This window comes from Nicotiana attenuata, unplaced genomic scaffold, assembly GCF_001879085.1.
Source record: "Nicotiana attenuata strain UT unplaced genomic scaffold, NIATTr2, whole genome shotgun sequence".
In the NCBI taxonomy this organism is placed as follows: domain Eukaryota; kingdom Viridiplantae; phylum Streptophyta; class Magnoliopsida; order Solanales; family Solanaceae; genus Nicotiana; species Nicotiana attenuata.
In genome coordinates this window covers 416925-435673 of record NW_017670703.1, presented here as the reverse complement: position 1 = coordinate 435673, position 18749 = coordinate 416925, and the positions used below count along the sequence as shown (strand labels likewise).

Sequence of the window (18749 nt, the reverse complement as noted above, 5' to 3'; positions counted from 1 at the left end):
GAGGGGGGAGGGGGGAGGGGGGAGGGAAGTAATGTGCTTTACAAGTCAAAATCTTGGGAGATGTTTATGTAATTCTCCCTTATTTTTCTCAACTTTTTCTCATCAATTAATTGAGCAAGAAAGTGATCTTTTATTTTAGTTTATATTTCCTCTATTTTCATTCCCAGCTAAAAACACATGCACTACAAATGACCCTCAAAAGAACTTAGATGGCTTTTAAGTGAACAATTAATATAATTTACCGCCCATCTAGTCACTTAAATTAAATATAGCGAATGGGTATATAAATATATATATATATAAATATATATATATATAATTTATATATAATCGTATATAATTAGTATACAATCTATATATACCGGGCAGAAAAAATAAATTGTGATTCCGGCAGGCTATCTGTGTAAAAAACCATCCAACAAAGACGCAGTCCAAACTCCAAAACCTGTACACTTTTTAGGTAGAAATGACACCAAGTAGCCATTCTAGAGGGTCGCTATTTAGGAATTAGCCAATACATCCTGAATTTTAATTTTACAATCCCATTTTTCAGAATAAAAATATACTGAATTGTCTTGAAGTTAAACGTTGTAGGATAATAAAAATACCGCTAATATCTAAATAGTATATATATATATATAAACAAGATTCCCAAGTCCAAACAAATAGAGTAATTAAAGATGACTCTCTCTTCCAAGTCTCTTCTCCTACTTTCTCCATAAAAACACACAGTTAAAAGACTTCAAATTATACGTACAATTTTATTTCTTCTCTGCAAAATAAGCATATATGGGGTCAGCAAAATTGAAGATAGGTGGGGTATGGAGTGGAATACTAGAAGTAGAATTAGAAGAATGGACAATTCCAATGTTAAGAGAAGAAATTGCCAAAAAATCAGGCCTTGAAACGATCAATCTTATATGTGCTGGTAAATTGTTGAAAGATGGTGATGGAACTGAGAAATTAAGTCAATTGGGTTTTAAAAATAATGCAAAGATTTTGGCTTCTAAGGTTTCTATTGATCAAGGCAAGTCTGTAAAAGATGAATCTTTGGCTGAGGAAGAACGTTGCACTAGGCTTTCAAGGCTAAAGTTAGTAATTTTTTTGTTAATCTTTTAGTCATTCTTTTATGTTGTTTTGTTGATTCTGTTGATGGGTTTTGAGTTTTATTGTTTGATTATGTGAGTTTTGTTCTTTAAATTGTGTGATCAGTGTGAAAATAGTGGCTTTTATAGCATCTACAATGGTACATAGAATTGATTTTTTTATTCCGATGATGATTTTTGTGTGTAAAAGAAGAATTTTTGGCTGAGGAAGAGCGTTGCAGTAGACTTTCAAGGCTAAAGTTAGTGTCTTTTTAGTCATTCTTTATGTTATTTACTTGATGGATTTTGAGTTTTATTATTAAATTATGTGAGTTTTGTTATTTAAAGTTTGTGTTTTTATGTTAGTCTACTGTTTTTCTTGATTCACTTGATGGGCTTTATTGTTTAATTATTTGAGTTTTTTTTTTTTTTTTAAATTTGTGTGATCAGAGTGAAAGTAGTGTCTTGTTTAGCTTATATCTTTGGTACACGGAATTGATTTTTGCTTCTGACGATTTTTGTGTGTGTGTGTGTTTGGGTGGGGTGGGGTGGGGGGGGGGGGCTGTTTCTTTTCGTTCATCTATTTGTGTATTTGTTGTATGTCTCCGCGGAGTTTGACTTGGGGATTCTATTTGCTAAGGGTTGTGAGTTCTATTTTGGAATTATGATCAGAGTGAAAGTAGTCTGATTTAGCTGCTATTTATATCTGATTCTGATGAGCCCCGGGTATTGGTCTAGCTGTAAGAGCCCAGCACATGACTTGTGGGTTTGGCACATGTCATGGTTCGAACCCTCTGCGGACAAAAGGTAGTATTTTAAGTGGAGAAGGGTGGAGGTGCAGGCCCTTTATCCATTGAGTTTCGAACCGTGTGTCACAAGCCCTCGGGATTCGGTTATCCAAAAAAAATCTGATTCTGATGATCGTTATATGTGTGGGGAGGTCTGTCTTTATTTCTGTCTGTATGTTTTGTTTATTTTTGTTCATCTGTGGTATATCCACTGAGTATGGGAATTCTAATTGCTGTGGTATGATGACCCTTTAGGTAGTGAGTTGTGACGTAGTAGCTATGATTTATTTTTGCAGGACAGAGACTGGAATAAATATTTAGATTTCTACTTATTTGCTCTGATGTTGCTAGCTCTTTCATATCGATATGAAGAAGAATATATATGCCGGGGCTGGACGGGCTAAACAACAACAACAACAACAACCCGGTAAATCCCACCAGTGGGGTCTGGGGAGGGTAGACTGTACGCAGACCTTACCCCTACCCCAGATCCCACCAGTGGGGTCTGGGGAGGACGGGCTAAAAAGAAATAAAAATGAGAGTAGCTTTGGTGGTATAGACGTGTCGAACATGCCAATGTACTTATAATTGGGGTTTATAACACTCTTACACTTGATGATATTTTCCTGGAGGAAGAAACTATTTCTTTGTGATCTTGCTTAAGTTTGTTTCCTTCTTAGTAAATGTATAAAGCTCTTGCAGCCTCTATTTTAAGCCAGTTACTTCTTTGCCTGGACAAGACATTATTCATCTGTTCTTTTCTAGCTAACTTCTGATATGATTTAAATTATAGGGCTGCTGCTACTTCTCTCTCGAAGAGACACGCGGATGGCTCATTACCTGTTGAAGATTTCAATCTGGAGCTCGAAAATCAGAGTGGACAAAAGGTGCAACTGGGAACTGAGACTGATCAACGGTATACAATGTTTTTTTCTTAACCTATTAGCAAATTGGTTCATATTGACTATGAATGACACACAATCTGTTGTTTTCATTTCCTTTTTGTTTTCCAGAGCAATAATGATGGGCCTAATGCTTCATACAAATGCAAAAGTCTTGATGAGGAAGAAGAATTATAAAGAAGCACTAGAAGTGCTGACTATGGGAGAAGTTAGTGCCTAATCTTTTTCTTGCTATTTCCTGTCTTTTAAGTCAAGTACAAGATTCTGATGTTGTCATACAAAGGATGCCCGAATCTGTATGTTGCTCGGACTCTCGGAAAATATTGCCGGCTGTGTGTCGGATCCTCCAATAGTAGCATTTTTGGAGGACCCGACAGGGGTGGGGCAGCATTTTGGATAGTCCATGCACATAGGGAACTTGTGACCTATATTTTTGTTTGACTTGTGGTTATGGCATCAATTTTCCACTATAGCTCCTTGCTTGTGCTGTTTCTAGTGTCCAGTTGTCAGTGTCGTGAGAGATTGTGTTCTTCTTGTTGTGAAGACCATATTGCACATTCCTGATTTTTTGAACTACAATATTATTTAAATATCTGGTTGAATGCTCATATGGAAGTGGTTTCTCTTTTGCAGGAAGCCTTCTCTCTCTGCAACCAGAAACTCATCGAGGTATGTTAGATTTCTTTCTTCCAAAATATATTATCCTTTCCGTTCAAATTGAGTGCTGTTATTTTGCGCAATATTGTTATTAGGATGAGAGCTCTGAATGTTTGTTATTCAGTGATTAACTTGGGAGGTATGGCTCGCAATTTGAATTCCTCCAAGAATTGATGTGAAAAAGTGACCTCGGACTTTTGAGTGATATATTATGAAAAACTATAGGAAATGAATGAAAGAAGATGATATAGTTTTTTACTGCAATAAAGTCACAGAACTTCCTTACTTACTCTTCTCCGTTCATTTGATCTGTGTATTTGTTGTTTCCTTGAATGGGTAGATTATCTTGTGAATAGTGCTCAGCGTTTCAGCAGATAGAAAATGTATGTTTAGGCAGATAATTTACAGGCAACTCATACAAGTTGTTTTTCCAATGATATATGAAAACATTTTGTGGCGTATTTCTTTATTCACTGATCTGCTTAAATTTGCTTTATAGCTGTTTTCTGATGATTCCGTCCTTCCTCTTTGGCTTTTCAGATGGTTGACAATGTGCCGATTCTGCAAATAGACATGGTGTGGTGCTACCTTATGCTCCGAGATATCAGCTGGCTCTCAGTTGCTGGAGTCCGCCTTGCAAAAGCTAGAGAAGGGCTTGAGCGTTCTCATGGGAAGGAAGCTAGTCGTCTCAGACTGCTTCAAAAAGGACGATACCCGGAGATTGCTCTGTGAGTAATCCCTTAAACACAGATTGATACTGCTTGTGTACAATGCTGGAAACAGTTCCTTGCAACATTATTTTAAAATTATTTGCTTCCATATCTTCTTTATATAGACATTTGAGGTTGGAGCTGCTAGAAGGAGTAGTGGCATATCATAGCGGTCAGATTGAAAAATCTAGAAAGTCCTTGACATCTGCTCAAGCCAAGTTTTTGCAGGTTAGCCTGTCTTTTTTTTTCTTCTGGTAAAGCTGATGACGGTTGGCTATTGCTGTTTGTACTGATAGACAGATATCGGGATAAATGTTTTCAGTTCTTTGTAGGATATAATATATTCTTCTCCAGTGTCTGCTTTTGCTTCCATTTCTCTCTGGTCTTCTTGCATGCGTACTTGTGTTAATGTGCTGTGGCTTTGTTGGCTTAATTAGCGCTTTGCTTGTGTTGCCGACTTATTGGTTTATACGGCTTACATACACATCTTGTTAAGTCCCACATTGGTTGAGAGAATGAGTTGTGGTCTCCTTATAGGTCTAGGGCAATCCGCCTCGTGAGCTATTAGCTTTTAAGGTTGCGTTAGGCCGAATGGTTCTTCACACATCTATTGCTTCTCTTCTTTTGGAATACCAGCTCTTGTTGTTTCTCTCTTGGTTAATTCTTCATACTTATTTTCTCAGTAACGATAAACAGTTAATCCATTTTTTGTCTTTTTTTTATTTATTTAAAAAACAGCTTCAAATTCCAGATGAAGCTTTGTCCTTACTTTTGAGTATGGGCTACAAGGAACGAGATGCCAAGAGAGCCCTGCGCATGAACAATCAAGTAGTAGAAAGTGCTGTTGATTTTCTTGTTGAGGAGAAAGAAAAGAAAGCAAGGCAAAGGGAGGACGACATCAGGCGGCGGAAGGAGATCAAGTGAGTTCATATTTGTTTAAAATATAATTCCTCTCTGTATATTTTCTTAACACTTGCTACATTACTTAAACTCTCTTTATCATATAAACTGTAGAGATCAAAAGGGTTATGGAACGACTCCCCTCGGAAAAGCTGTTGATCTCGAGAGACTGAATGAATTGGTGTCAATTGGGTAAGTAAGACTTGTATCACAAGATCATTCAAGTGGAGACATTTCTTGTTTCCCTTACACAGGAAAGCTACTCCCTCTGTCCCAATTCATGTGGTGGTGTTTGGCTTTGTAAGAAGTTTAAGAAATGAAAGTTTTTGAAACCTGTAGTCTAATAAACAAATCATAGATATTTGTGCGGCTGTAAATCAATTTGTTGAGGGTATAGTAATTTTAAAGACAAATTATTTCTAAATAAGAAAATGTGCTATTCTTGTTTGGACTGGCTAAAAAGGAAAGAGTGCCGCACAAATTGGGACGGAGGGAGTACTAACTTAAGCAATTTCTTCCAGAGGTTGTACGCCATTCGACTTAAACTACTTTTTATGCTCATTACTAAACTGGATTAGAAAACCTGATAGAGAACTTTTTCGACTAGCAAACAGTGCATTTGGTTGATAAACCAGAATGACTGTGCTTCTTTTATCCATTTATCCTAAGCATGCTTATGTTAAGTCTTGAGTGACCCGATATTTTTGTAAATCTCATACATATTCCTGAACACCAGGTTTGAGAAAGAGCTTGCTGCAGAAGCACTTCGACGAAATGAAAATGATACACAAAAAGCTCTGGATGACTTGACAAATCCGGAAGCTAATGCTTCGATACAGGTAAATTTTCTGGCATGAATATAATGCCCATGTGAAGCTATTAGTCGAGTACTTACTGAGGTATTAGATACTAATCCAATTTGATACAAATTTGTTAATTTTGGGAATTTTCTGGGCTGTGTCTTATCAGTTACTTGGATCTAGGTTTGCATGATCAGTCAGTGATAATTCAAATGTTACAAAGTCCCGGTAATTATTACTGTCAGAAGTCGACCAAGAGAAATCTTCAGCTTCTCTACTTCCTTTTTTTTGGTAGAGAATGAATATCTCGAGATATCAGGAAATATGGGTCCGGATATCTTGCTTTAATGATTTGTATGAACTCAAAATAGATAATTGGTAAATTTGACAAATGCCTGCTTTTGTTTTTTACTGCTCAGTTGCTCTCGCCTATCACTACGCCACCTCGGCAGCTGAGAGTCCCTAACTTTTTGTTATCTATCTTTAGAAGTAGAGCGAGTGACTCTGGTGATCAACTCGTGTTAGAGTCATATAGACACCTTTGTAGTTCTAATGAAAATTTGACTTACCAAAAAAACTTCGGCTAGCTTGTCAATCGGGGAATTAGCTCCTGATTTTGCTGGCGCTGTGCAATTGAATAAATTCAACCGTTTACTTATTTTAGGAGAAAGTTGTATTTACAACTGCTAGGTTCGTTCCTTAGTAGATAGCCCATGCTTCGACAATTCGTGGCATGGAAATGCCTCTTTGATAACAACAACAAAAAACCCGGCATAGTCCCACAAGTGGGGTCTAGGGAGGGTAGATAGTACGCATATTTTACCCCTACAATGAATATAGGGAGGTTGTTTCCTATATACCTTCGGCACGAGGAAAAATGAGAAAAGAGCAGTAGCAACAAGCAATAACGAGAACAAGATAAAAGAAAACAAAGCGAAAAGAACAACATGAAGATAGAAATCTACAATATTAGAATACAATACTGCCACTAATAACACTGGAATTGCCTCTTTGATATATTTTCAAAATGGTGCCCACAAAATACGATTAATCAATCTGACTCGTAGTGCAGATTTATCGAAGAATATCTTTGGTATCTACTTCCTCTTTTCGTAATGCAGATACATATTGAGTCAAGGAAGAAGAAAAGGTTACGTCAAGCAGAGAATGCTGTTATTGAAGAAATTGTATCCATGGGTTTCCCCAGAGAAGCAGGTATCTGTATTTGTTAAATTTATATTTGCATTTGTTTATTGTATACTAGAACCATTTTTTTGACTTAATAACCACATTATTCTTCCATAGAAGTGATTAATTTACATGGTGATTTGGCAACATAATGGTTAGAATAGCTTTTAAGAAATGTGTATCGAGTGAAAACAGAACACACACATCTTGGTCCGTACCTGTCCTCGGGCACCAATTTAAATGGAAAAGGACAAAAAGCTGTGGGGGATTGGAGGAATTTCATGAGTTATGCTTTGAGGTTAATATGTGGAAAATATATCTTTACGGTGTCAGTCCTTTGAGCTGACGTAATATATAAATGTTTTTGTTTTGGCAGTGGCTGCAGCTGTTCGTACTTTTGGCACGAAACAAGCTGCGCTAGATCATCTACTTACTTCTGCTGCAACAGAAGATCAGAATGCAAATGATACTCTACACAACAATCAAGGGGAAGATGGCAATGCAAATAATCCTATAACTGACCAACAAAGTGAAAACGGATCGGGTGCTAACACAGGTTCAAGTAGTGCTAGAGGTCCAAGTCATAACAAAGTTGAGGAGCGTGATGTGGAAATGGAAGATTCGATTACTGGGGAATTACTAAGAGGAGATGCTTACTCTGACTATGACATTGAGGTTACTGAAGAAGGTGAAGCTATAAACGAATACTTAGCTTTAGTAACTATAGGAGATAACGTAGAGAATCGTCCATCTTCGTAGTTAAAAGTACAGTACATGTTGAGGATGGTCCGTCTTCGTAGTTTCGAAAGTACAGTACGTTTTGACAGACTTGGAAAGTTTGCTGTGTATAGCGTATTAGCGTATATTATCTTAGCCTAGTTCTTGAATGAAATAGCTTCAGTTGATGGCTTGTGTTTCCTTTTCTTTATAGTCTTTTGCGTTTATGATAAAGAGTTTTGGACCCATCCCCATTTCAACTTCTCCTTGTTCCTGATCTAGCTGAAATATCTAGATTACGATATTTTGTTTCATTTCATTCTGATACTTAGCGTTTAGCCGAAGATTCCCAAATTTATTTTGAAAAAAATCTGATTTGGGTGAAGTTTGGTTTGAAGATGAAAATGTTTGGATATCAGTTTTCAAAACATATTTCCCAAATTTATTTTGGAAAAATATGAAACATGACTTGTACCTACAAGTTCTAAAAACTATCACAAATACCCAACAGTACCATTATCAATAACATTCATTATATTATCGCAAATCATAGTCCTGAATATAAATAAATTTGTTACAAAATTATCATTGTTATAATGAACTACATGATACACTAAGATGAAGCAACATTATTACAAAATAATAAATGGTGGGCTCTTTTATAAAATACAAAAGTTTAGGGCAATTTTTAAAAAATATAATAGTGATATTTTGGCCTGGTTTGGGATTTGGGATTTGGAATTTTGCCAAAATGTAGCCAAAATCTATGGCCAAATATGTGTTTGCCAAATAAAATCCAAATTTATTTTGGCAAAATCTATGGCCAAACGGATCCTTAATAAAAAAAAGTCAAAGATAAATTAAGGGTTCTTACTTAGTAGGAGCTCTCTAAATCTCAGTTTATTACAGAAACAAAATGCAAAAATTTCTATACAACTTTTGATTCTGCGTAAAGCCTTTTAATAGTATGTCACAATGAATGGGTAAATCCGAGAATAGTTATAAGTTTCCTTAAAGCTAATGAGTAGGGATTATGAGTTGCCGAATATGAACTAAGAGTTACCGAAAGTACTAGAAGAAGTTATACGTTATAGACAGGAGTACCTAGCTTGTAAGATATTGACTGTTGCATGTTGTTGTAATGTTACTTATGCGTAAGTATGTTCCCTACGGACGGTTTGTGAACACATAGGTGGATAATGAAGGTTAACCTATGGACGGTCTATGAAGCGCATAAGATAAGGTTCGCTATGGACGGTCTATAAAGCGCATAAGATAAGGTTCGCTATGGACGGTCTATAATGTGTACGCATAATCCTACCCAAATATTGTGAGCCATACGGACGGTCTGGTTTGCTACGCGTACGTGCCACCAGATGGTAATTTTGTGGTGTGCCTTACGGACGGTCTACCTCGCTACGCATAAGAGCCACTTTGTATTCTCCATACGAAGGAGTGGGATTTTCTTGCTTCAAAAAACAAACCAGACAAAATTCTGTGTAATTACACTCTGCATACACAACCCAATAAAATTGAAATTAAAAAGAGAAAAATAGACGAAGTTAATTCTGCCGGCAGTTAAGCATATCATCCAGAGTCCTTAAAGTAATGCAAAGTTTTTAGAATGATTCTGAGCTAAAATGCCGCAAAGTATATCCCTTCTTGAACAGAAGAAACGAAACTCTTGTATTTGAATATTTTCTCTATCAACATTACAGTTCCTCCAATGAAATCTGACTTCTATCCCTTTAGAAAAAAGTAAAACTAAAATGGCACCTTAAGAAAATGTTTCTTTTTTTACATTTTAAAAGTTCTATATTGAATCAGCTAAGTAAATAGAAAACAGAAAAAAGGATTGAAGTCGAGCAGCTGTGTAGCATTTCTGCAGTGATAGAAAAATTCCCTTCATCTGTCATGTCTACTTTATGTCGCATGCTGATGCTCCAAGTCAGTCACTATGGTGATATTTTCATCTTCAAAATTGTCTTCCTCCACTTTGGCATGTTCATTTGAATTGTCTTCCTCCACTTTCACGTGCTCGTCTGAATCAACCGAAGGCTGATATTCTGAGTCTGTCACCATGGCAATATTTTCATGTCCAAAGTTTTCTTCCGCTTTTGCTTCTCTGTAATCTTTCGGAAGTTTATTACAGTTAATGGTATGCCATACTGGCCTCTCTTCCTGGAAGAGACTGCATAGAACAATTAACGATCAGAGCACAGGCTGACAAGCAAAATGCACACGTGAATGCGCTGTCTATGTGCTCATATGGAGAACAAGCTATAAATGTCAAGATAAGCACACTTAAATGATTGCATGGACGTACTTTTGAAGTCATAGCATAATGCATCATAATGGAAGAGGGAACCTTTAATTTCCTGATATATACAAATCTTGTGTATGAAATATGAATAGCCAAGTCATCGTCATTGAATCGCCTATTTAATTGGATCATCTAGACAGCACAATCAAGCACCAAATCCTACAAGTGCGACTCTCTCACGCAAAAACTGGCGATCAGATAATCAGAAAATCCTACGGCAACTAATATTGGAGAAAAATATAAAATTACTTCCTCTATCCCAATTTATGTGATGCAATTTCCCTTTCATTTTGTCCCCCAAAAATGATACCTTCTATATTTATAAATAATTTAACTTTAAAGTTTTCATTTTACCCTTATTGAGATGATTTATAACTACACAAATATCTATGCCTTGTTTCAGACCACAAGTTTCAAAAGTCTGTCTTTCTTTCTTAAACTCCGTGCTCTGTCAAACAATATCACATAAACTGGGACGGAGGAAGTATCTTAGTCCTACAGTATCACCATATGAGTAACATTGTGGTCTGCTGAGTTTGCATGACCTAGAATAAGCATATCTTTTCAGGTTGTGGTACTTCTTGATGATTGCTTTTGACCAGCAGTAGACACTAAAATACAAACAACTGGATTTTTCACTTCCTACCCAGAGAAGTCTTAGATCTCTCAATACCTCAGCAGCAGTTAATCATGAAAGCAAGTATCGACATAGATATAAACAGCTACCAGAAATAAGTCAGCCAAAAAAAAGTAAGGACAGCTTGCTGTCATTTGTCAGCAGGCATAAGATCAAGAGCCCGTTTGGATGGGCTTATTTTAAGTGGCTTTTAAGTCAAAATAACTTTTAAGCCATAAGTTAGGAATTCTAGCTTTTGGCTTTTGGCTTGTTTTTGTCATTTTAGCTTAAAAACAAGGGCTTAAAAGCACTTTTTTACTCTATCCAAACACTACAAAATAGCTTAAAAGTTATTTTGGCTTAAAAGCACTTAAAATAAGCCAATCCAAACGGGCACCAAGTCAAGTAACTTACGGGTGTTTGCAGAGGGTTGGGCAGTGTACGGTGAGGGCGTACTTGCAGGTGGATAATTCAGTTATAGAGCTTATCATAGCTCTAGGGTCTGAGCAAACAAACCTCACCTGGAATTGAGTCCATTAGAAAATACAGAATTCTGAAATTTTTTTAAAAAAAAAAAAAAGGCAAAAGAATAGCTTCATACCTCTGTTTGTCGTGGCTCATTTGTTAAATCACATGTGGTACCATTTGTATAGATATGAGCATGATATCTACAGAAGTCAAGAGTTGGAGAAAAGAATTATTTCGCAGAAGGAATTCAAAATTTTAATCTGTCACAGCAAATTTGAGTAGTGCCATGCATCAGGCAGTGTGCTTCAAAAGTTCAAGAAAGACATTCCAAGAATTTCGTAAAATTGAATAAATGTTTCAATTATAGTTATTTTCTGTAGCCAAGTACTTATGGTGAAACTTGAAACTGACAAGCTTCTGCTTTTAACGGTAGTCAGCGGACTCCCTATGTGCCCAAGGTGTATACTACTTCTAAGCCAGTTATTCACTCAGAGTTACGGTATCTATACCTTTGTGATGCATCTTTTGAACGGGGATGCTTTAGCACTGAATTATCTGAGCGATTCTGATGATAAGCTGCGGTAGCTTCGGCATCATAGTAACCCAAGATAAATTCTTGAACCACCTGAAAGCACAAATATTTCTTTAATCAAATAATACATTCTTTTGATAAGGTAAATAATTGATCAAATAATACATATAACAAATACAAAATGAATGGAGGAATGGGATGGGATGGACTAGTGGTTGAGAGATGGGAATAACAATCTAGAGATCCCACGTGTGAATCCCAGCTATAGCACTTGGTGTAACCTCATTTACTCCAATCTTGGTGGGCAGGATTACCTTGGCAATGTGTGTGGCTTTACAGGCTAGATACCCGGTGGATTAGTCAAGGTGCAGACAAGCTAGCTAAATACCACCGATATCTTTTAATAAAAGAGGGAACAAAAGGACTTCTCTTTGGGAACAGAGGGAAGCAAGTGGTTTTAGAAGGTGCAAGGCGAGATAAGTGAAACCTAAGACATAACAGAATTGTTATTCAATGTTGGAGTCCTTTGAGTTTTCAGAAACCAATCCACCACCAGTCACATGACGGGAGCTTTAGCAAGGCAGCAACAAAGACTCAGCCTATTAAATATTTAAAATATTCTTGGAGGGAAAACCAATGGTTACTCTGAGAAATCAATGCCTGAAAAACACATATTTAATAGTGAAGTAAAGACATACCTTTTCCTCCTCCAAATGAACTTGCCTCAACTTGTTCTCATAACAGAATTCATACGACCACCACCCTTCTTGCTGTAAGAAAGGTTAATAAGATAACTGTTGTACAAAATTAGACAACTTCTCCTAACAGATCAGCTAGAGCGGACCGTATAAACTTATAGTTGAATAAATTTTCATTGATTATGTACTTAGGAGAAGGTCCGTAGATATTTAATTTATTTAAGTCAGGTGGAAAGGTAAGACTTAGATGAATTCTCACCCTGATAAGGCAACGATCCTTCAGCACTTCAAGTAGTTCATCTGGTGTCTTCCACTTAATGCGTTTCTCAGTGTCCACGATCAAACTGCTTATATTGGGTGTCAGTGGTTTACCAATCTTCGGTTTATCAACTTTAGGCAAATAACACAGGAACTTCTCTCCATCTTTGTTGGGCATGAGAATAGCTTCCTGGTCATCATCCTGCAAAATGGAGTGAACTCATACATCAGATTTCTAGAATGATGATACATGTAAATTCACCCTTCATCTCCTCATAATTTGGCTCAGAATATTAGGTCAAATTCTGTATTCACTTTCCCTTCACCAATTGGTTTCGTAGAAACTTAACGAAAAAAATTAGTTGTACTTTTCCCTCAGGTAGCAAAGAAGCCTAAATCTTCTCATTATCCCACACTTGGCCACCAATAAAGGATTCAAAGGATGACACTATACTTCTTTAATGCGTTGCTCAAAAGAGGCTGTTGAGCATGCTTCCTGCTGTAATCCGTCATACTTATTACTAACACAGATTTAAATTCTTATTGTAGTTTCAAGCACAATAGGGTCTAAAATTATTCATGTGTTATTAGCAGATATTAAGTATTGAGTTTCAGATGATAGGTATGGGTATGGAAACATTGTGTAGCAATAAAAAATTGTTTCTTTTTTTGTGGTTCAGAAGTAATAGCGCAAGCCAAGTTTGCAAAAATAGTATCCTAAAAGAAAATGTGAATGATAAAGCAATCTACATTTGTGTCCTCAGCCACCTCTTACAAACTCAAACTTTTAGAAATCAAATTTTAAGAAACGGGAGGAATAAGAATGAAGCAGAAAAAAGAATTTAGAAATTTGAAGTAACTTGTCATAACCTTAGTGGATACTGAATCTATCCTAGAAATTTTGGAAGCTTTGTAATTAGCTAACGATAGGTTTTTGTTTTTGCTTCACTTCTGTACATATGATTTTTGCACAGTTTTTGTACATTGATATATAAAACTTGTTACCATTCTCAAAAGGAAATAACCTGTCATAACCTTCTGACTTGCCAAATATATACCCAGGAAAATCGCGGGAAACCTTAGAAGTTCTTGGACAGAAATATGGACACAGTTTAAGTAGTACTTGTTTGCCTCAACTTTAGGGGTCGTTTGGTACGATGGTGGGATATCCTGGGGTGGGATATCCCATGTGATTAGTTATCATACCTTTTATAGGGGATAGGTCATCCCACCATTTCAGTGTAAAAGTTATCCTGGGATTAGCTAATATCTCAAACCCTACATGGGATAAAGTTAATCCTAAACTTTATCCCGGGATTATTATTCTTATCCCATGTACCAAACGACCCCTTAGAATCTTCTTTAGTAAAAGATCAAATTATATTTGCAAGCATATAATGCTTTGAAGTGCATGGTGTGACAAAATTCAATATCTGAAAAAGTGAAAGATATGACAAATAACTTACCGGGATGAAGGGTGTGTCTTCTGAATGAAATTCAACCTTATATTTTGGTTCTTTAGAACTTCGACTGAAAGACGCACCTGATACAAACAGGAAATCAACCACCAGAGTTACAACCTAATAGTAGCAAAGAACTCTAGTGGAAAGTATTCTATTTTGAGCAAGATTGTTAACTTTGTCAGCACTAGAGTACAGTCAAGTGAACAGTACTATTTCAGTCATGATTAATAATTTAAGGGCGTGAATCAGTACTTCTAGCTGCTTCTCTTGCTTCATGTTATGGCGGCTCATTTTCCGAGATTAGTGAACTATTTTCAAATTGATTTTCTATGACTTAAAAAAAAAACTACTCAAACAACTGAAAAAATAGGACGTGAAGACACATCCCAAGATGCACAGGCCTCATCAACTTCCTGAAACTATGACCATTTTCAAGACATACAGCTTGAGTATCAAACTTGAACTTCAAAACAGCAGAATCGAAAAGGTTATTGTGAACAAAACTTCATTTCATCGAGAGTACGTCTAGAACACAAAAATCCAAAATTTGTCAGAAAGTACTTTCAAAGTTAGTCAGCTCAAGCTAGTGAAGGTCAAGCCTTGGCGCGATGATAAAGTTTCTCTTTTGGCGACTAGCATGTGTATACGTCTACTCTTCCCCTACCCCAACATGAGCTGGGCAGCACTTAGTGCACGGGGTAAGCCTACCTCACAAGCCAGCTACTATAGTAAATATTCAGCCTCCAAGAACATCAACTAGTTAAAGCTTCTAGTACTCTCTCCGTCCCAATTTATGTGATACTTTTTCCTTTTTAGTCTGTCCCGAAAAATGATATATTTGAAACAATTTAACTTTAAACTTCTCATTTTGCCCTTAATGTGATAATTTACAGCCACAGAAATGTCTATGGCTTGTTTTAAATAAAAGTTTCAAAAGCCCTCCTTCCTTTGTAAAATCCATACCAAGTCAAACAACATCAGCTAAATTGGGACGGAGTTGAGTAGTAAATATTTAGCTCCCCATAGAGTATCAACCAGAAGGGAAGCCTTGGCGTAACTGGTAAAGTTGCCGTCATGTGACCAGGAGGTCACGGGTTCAAGCGGTGGAAACAGCCTCTTGCAGAAATACAGAGTAAGGTTGCGTACAATAGACCCTCGTGGACCGGCCCTTCCCCGGACCCCGCGCATAGCAGGAGCTTAGTGCACCGGGCTGCCCTTTTATAGAGTATCAACCAGTTAAAGCTTCTACTAGTAAATACTCAGCCTCCAAAAAACATCAATTGGTTTAAGTAATTCATTAACCATTTCAGTTAAAATTAGTTATTCTAAAACAAAACAAAAAAAAGAGAGAAAGAGAAAAACGTCCACAAGTCAAAGATAGAGAAACAATAAACTGAATCTTCAACCAAATACCTAACGATCTAAATTCTAAATACCTAATAAGCTCTTTAGATTAAGCAAATAATGAGCTACAGAATCCAACAGGAATAAAACTAATGACAAGCTAAACTTAAAAATTCAATTTTAAATACAATTATCACATCTATAATGCCCTTTTTTTGCTCTTAAGCATTCAAAATTACAACGAAGGTGCTTGAGATATAGGGCTACCTGTGTGAGCAGATATTATCTGGGTGGAATAAACGTTGTCGTATAAGAGACTAATGGTGAAAAGTAGAATTGCCAATCTCATCTTCTTCATTTCGAAGCCCTAATTTTGGTGCAGAATAAGATAGAGTGGTCTACGAAACAGAGAATTGCTTATGGATTGAACTGTTGTTTTCTTCTTTCAAAGAGTAGAAACGACGATTGGATGAATGACGAAACACAAGTCTTACGTGGCAGAATGTTTCTCCTCTTATTGTTTGACAAGTGGATTCTGGGTCCCACTAACAGAAATATTAATTACGGGTAATTTAAAAACAGTTTGCTAAAATATACTCCTATTTGTTTCCTATCAAGGTATTTTCGTGCTTAAGCCTTTTTTTGTTATGAAACAATAAAAGAAGAAAGAATAGTATTGCAAAGAAAAGTAGAAGAGAGAATTCTTATTGATTTGTGATGATTTACACTGGAATAGAACCCTCTATTTATAGGGAGAGAGTAACTTAGCCACCAAGTAATAAACCCTATAATCTCTCTAAATATAGACATTCACCATAAATAAAATTTATTTATAACACTCCCCCTGAATGTCTATTCAACAGATAATGTGCCTCGTTAAAATCTTAACTAAAATAAAACTCAATGGGAAAAAAATTCTAGAAAAGGAAAAAGAGTACACATGTATAGAAATGCGCCTATTGGTTGCCTCGTTAAAAACCATGCAAGGAAAACCCAGCTGGACAAAACCTTGTAAGGAAAAAAGAGTACAACGCATATTAACTCCCCCTGATGAGAGCATCAATTCACATCTTTGAGCCTTCGCATCCCAATCTTGTGCACCATCTTCAAAAGATCGTTGGTAGATATTTGATAAACAAACCAGCCATATTAACTTCAACGAATTTGTTTCACCTTGAAATCATCATCCCTGATAGATGTATTGTCTTCATATGATCTTGTTGGAATCATCATTTCAATATCTTCACATAGGGGTGAAAACCCTTGCTATCATATTATCATGCATATAGTTATAGCAAGATACATTTGTGCATAAATTGCACTGAGGATGTAGTACTTCATGACCATGAATTCTATATGCTTTAAGCAATTTAAATCCTTCAGGGATTGTTAAGTCATATAAGCCATATAATAGACTTTAGATGCATATCAAGTTTTCATGTCATGCTAGACATATAAGATATCGAAAACTGATTGCACATACCATTGACTTCATACTTTCAAATGTTTGAACTACATGTTCAAAACTACATGTCTTTCATATGAAACCAAATTCTACTTGAATTGTTTCTCCAGACTTAAGATCCTCATATATATTTAGCGTTATTATAGATGTCGTCGACAAACATTTTATATCGGTTCCAACCTCCTTATTTTTCATAAAGACATAACATAGAGATCTCTTCATTCATATATTCAGGTACCTGAATCTCTCATGAGATTTTATGAAGTGTTATGTCATGTGATCTTCTAGATCACTTGCCTCCTTATTATGATCATTTTGATCATTTGCTCATCTTCTTTATCAAGAAGTTGATTTGAAACCGATCTATACGCCTTAAGCGTACCACAGATTTGTCCTTCTAGGTCTTAATAGGAGCATTTGCAATGAGAATATAGTTACTTTCTTTGGGTCAGCAAATGCGTCTGGCATGCTTTGCAATATATTGCAGATGAATTATATTTTTATGAACCTCAAGTTCATATTATCTTATTCGAGGATCTAGATGTACAAATGATAATTCATTCCACGTAACTTTTTCTCAACTGTTTATCATGTACCCCCCCCCCCCCCCCCATGTTAGAAAAACTAACTTGTTACCTCAACTTTGAGAATCCACCTTTGTGCGTTATGGTGTTAATCAAAATATACATCGCACATCAATAATAATAAGATGGAATTATTAGGTTCCTGACCCTGAACCACTTGTGAGGGGAGAAAATAATATACTTTGGTATATAACGTATATCAAACTGATATACAAAATTTTATTCTCATAAGCAATAGTTTAGCTATTAAGTGGAGGCACTCAATAAATCATTTTGCTAAATCAACTGTGATGTAAACCAACTTATGAAGATGAACTTCTTGAATAGAAAATCTGGAAATTATGCTCGAAATTAAATTATTAAGCAAGTTACCTCGCAAAATACCATGTTGCGGGTTATTAATAATCGTACATGTAACCATCTCATAGATGCATCTTATGTGGTATACATGGCAGGTGAATGGGCAAATATTCACCTTTGATATTTCCAGCATTCATGGGATTCAATCCCAATTTTAGTTGGTATATTAATTAATGAGAACAACCAACATAAGAGAATTCGTAAAGAACTTTCTAGTTCTTTAATATTTACCCATGTGAATTCTCTTTTATTTTTGCACATCATACTTAAATTAATATGGGTAAACCAACTATGCCAACTGAATAAATTATCAATATTGATAAACTTCAGATTTACACCATGACGTGTGCAATTATCAATAAACTCCAAGTTTATTATGATATGGGTTTTTATATCAATAAACTTCTCTTTATTGTGACATTCTTTTGTTTGTGTAGTACAAACTGAAGAATAAAGCGGGTAGCTTTTCACATACATATTACCCCGCTACAAGTTGTAGTAATAGAAGATATTAAATCTTTCCTTTATTTATAGTCTCAGTATGACCTACCGCTTTCGCGAATACTTTAGAAACTCAATAAGTTTCTTTGAGACTTGCTACAACACAACGTCTTATTGATAATTAATTTTCTCCAAAATAGTATAATTGGCTCTTCTAGAGCTCTCAATTAATTTTGTACAATCACATATTCATCAGTATCCATACGGTGAATATCTCTTTTAAAGAGAAAGTTATACCATTATGGTTATGGTCAAAATTATATGCAAGATATGTTTCTTGCATTAATGTTATTCTTTAATAATCACATTATCAAAATATTTTGGCGTACAATAGGTAAGTGACCAATGACCATTCATGTCATAATAATGAACATTGTTTTCTTATATCAT

The 18749-nt window shown here is 35.9% G+C and overlaps 2 protein-coding genes across 2 annotated transcripts; one reads left to right on the top strand and one right to left on the bottom strand.

Moving 5' to 3' along the window:
- The first annotated feature begins 663 nt into the window (after positions 1-663).
- Positions 664-7993, top strand: LOC109242475 (NEDD8 ultimate buster 1). Its single transcript, XM_019409326.1, has 11 exons — positions 664-1091; positions 2667-2789; positions 2887-2983; positions 3409-3444; positions 3973-4160; positions 4268-4370; positions 4881-5062; positions 5157-5234; positions 5779-5881; positions 6964-7057; positions 7407-7993. The coding sequence occupies exons 1-11, from the start codon at positions 790-792 to the stop codon at positions 7787-7789; spliced, it is 1689 nt and encodes a 562-aa protein (XP_019264871.1). The 5' UTR covers positions 664-789; the 3' UTR covers positions 7790-7993.
- Positions 7994-9388: 1395 nt separating this feature from the next.
- On the bottom strand, positions 9389-15929 carry LOC109242474 (protein OS-9 homolog). Its single transcript, XM_019409325.1, has 8 exons — positions 15717-15929; positions 14109-14185; positions 12644-12844; positions 12385-12456; positions 11664-11779; positions 11288-11354; positions 11101-11207; positions 9389-9938 (listed from the first exon to the last, which is right to left on the bottom strand). The coding sequence occupies exons 1-8, from the start codon at positions 15805-15807 to the stop codon at positions 9671-9673; spliced, it is 999 nt and encodes a 332-aa protein (XP_019264870.1). The 5' UTR covers positions 15808-15929; the 3' UTR covers positions 9389-9670.
- Between the last annotated feature and the right edge of the window lie 2820 nt (positions 15930-18749).

Bases quoted from the DNA above. Each gene is read 5' to 3' on its own strand.
- LOC109242475 (XM_019409326.1), top strand. From the start codon at position 790: ATGGGGTCAGCAAAATTGAAGATAGGTGGGGTATGGAGTGGAATACTA. The intron at 5,235-5,778 runs GTAAGTAAGACT...CCTGAACACCAG, and splicing joins AATGAATTGGTGTCAATTGG to GTTTGAGAAAGAGCTTGCTG. The intron at 7,058-7,406 runs GTATCTGTATTT...TTGTTTTGGCAG, and splicing joins GGGTTTCCCCAGAGAAGCAG to TGGCTGCAGCTGTTCGTACT.
- LOC109242474 (XM_019409325.1), bottom strand. From the start codon at position 15,807: ATGAAGAAGATGAGATTGGCAATTCTACTTTTCACCATTAGTCTCTTA. The intron at 11,355-11,663 runs GTATAGATACCG...TGACTTCTGTAG, and splicing joins TCAAAAGATGCATCACAAAG to ATATCATGCTCATATCTATA. The intron at 9,939-11,100 runs GTAAGTTACTTG...TGTTCTATGCAG, and splicing joins CCAACCCTCTGCAAACACCC to TCTCTTCCAGGAAGAGAGGC.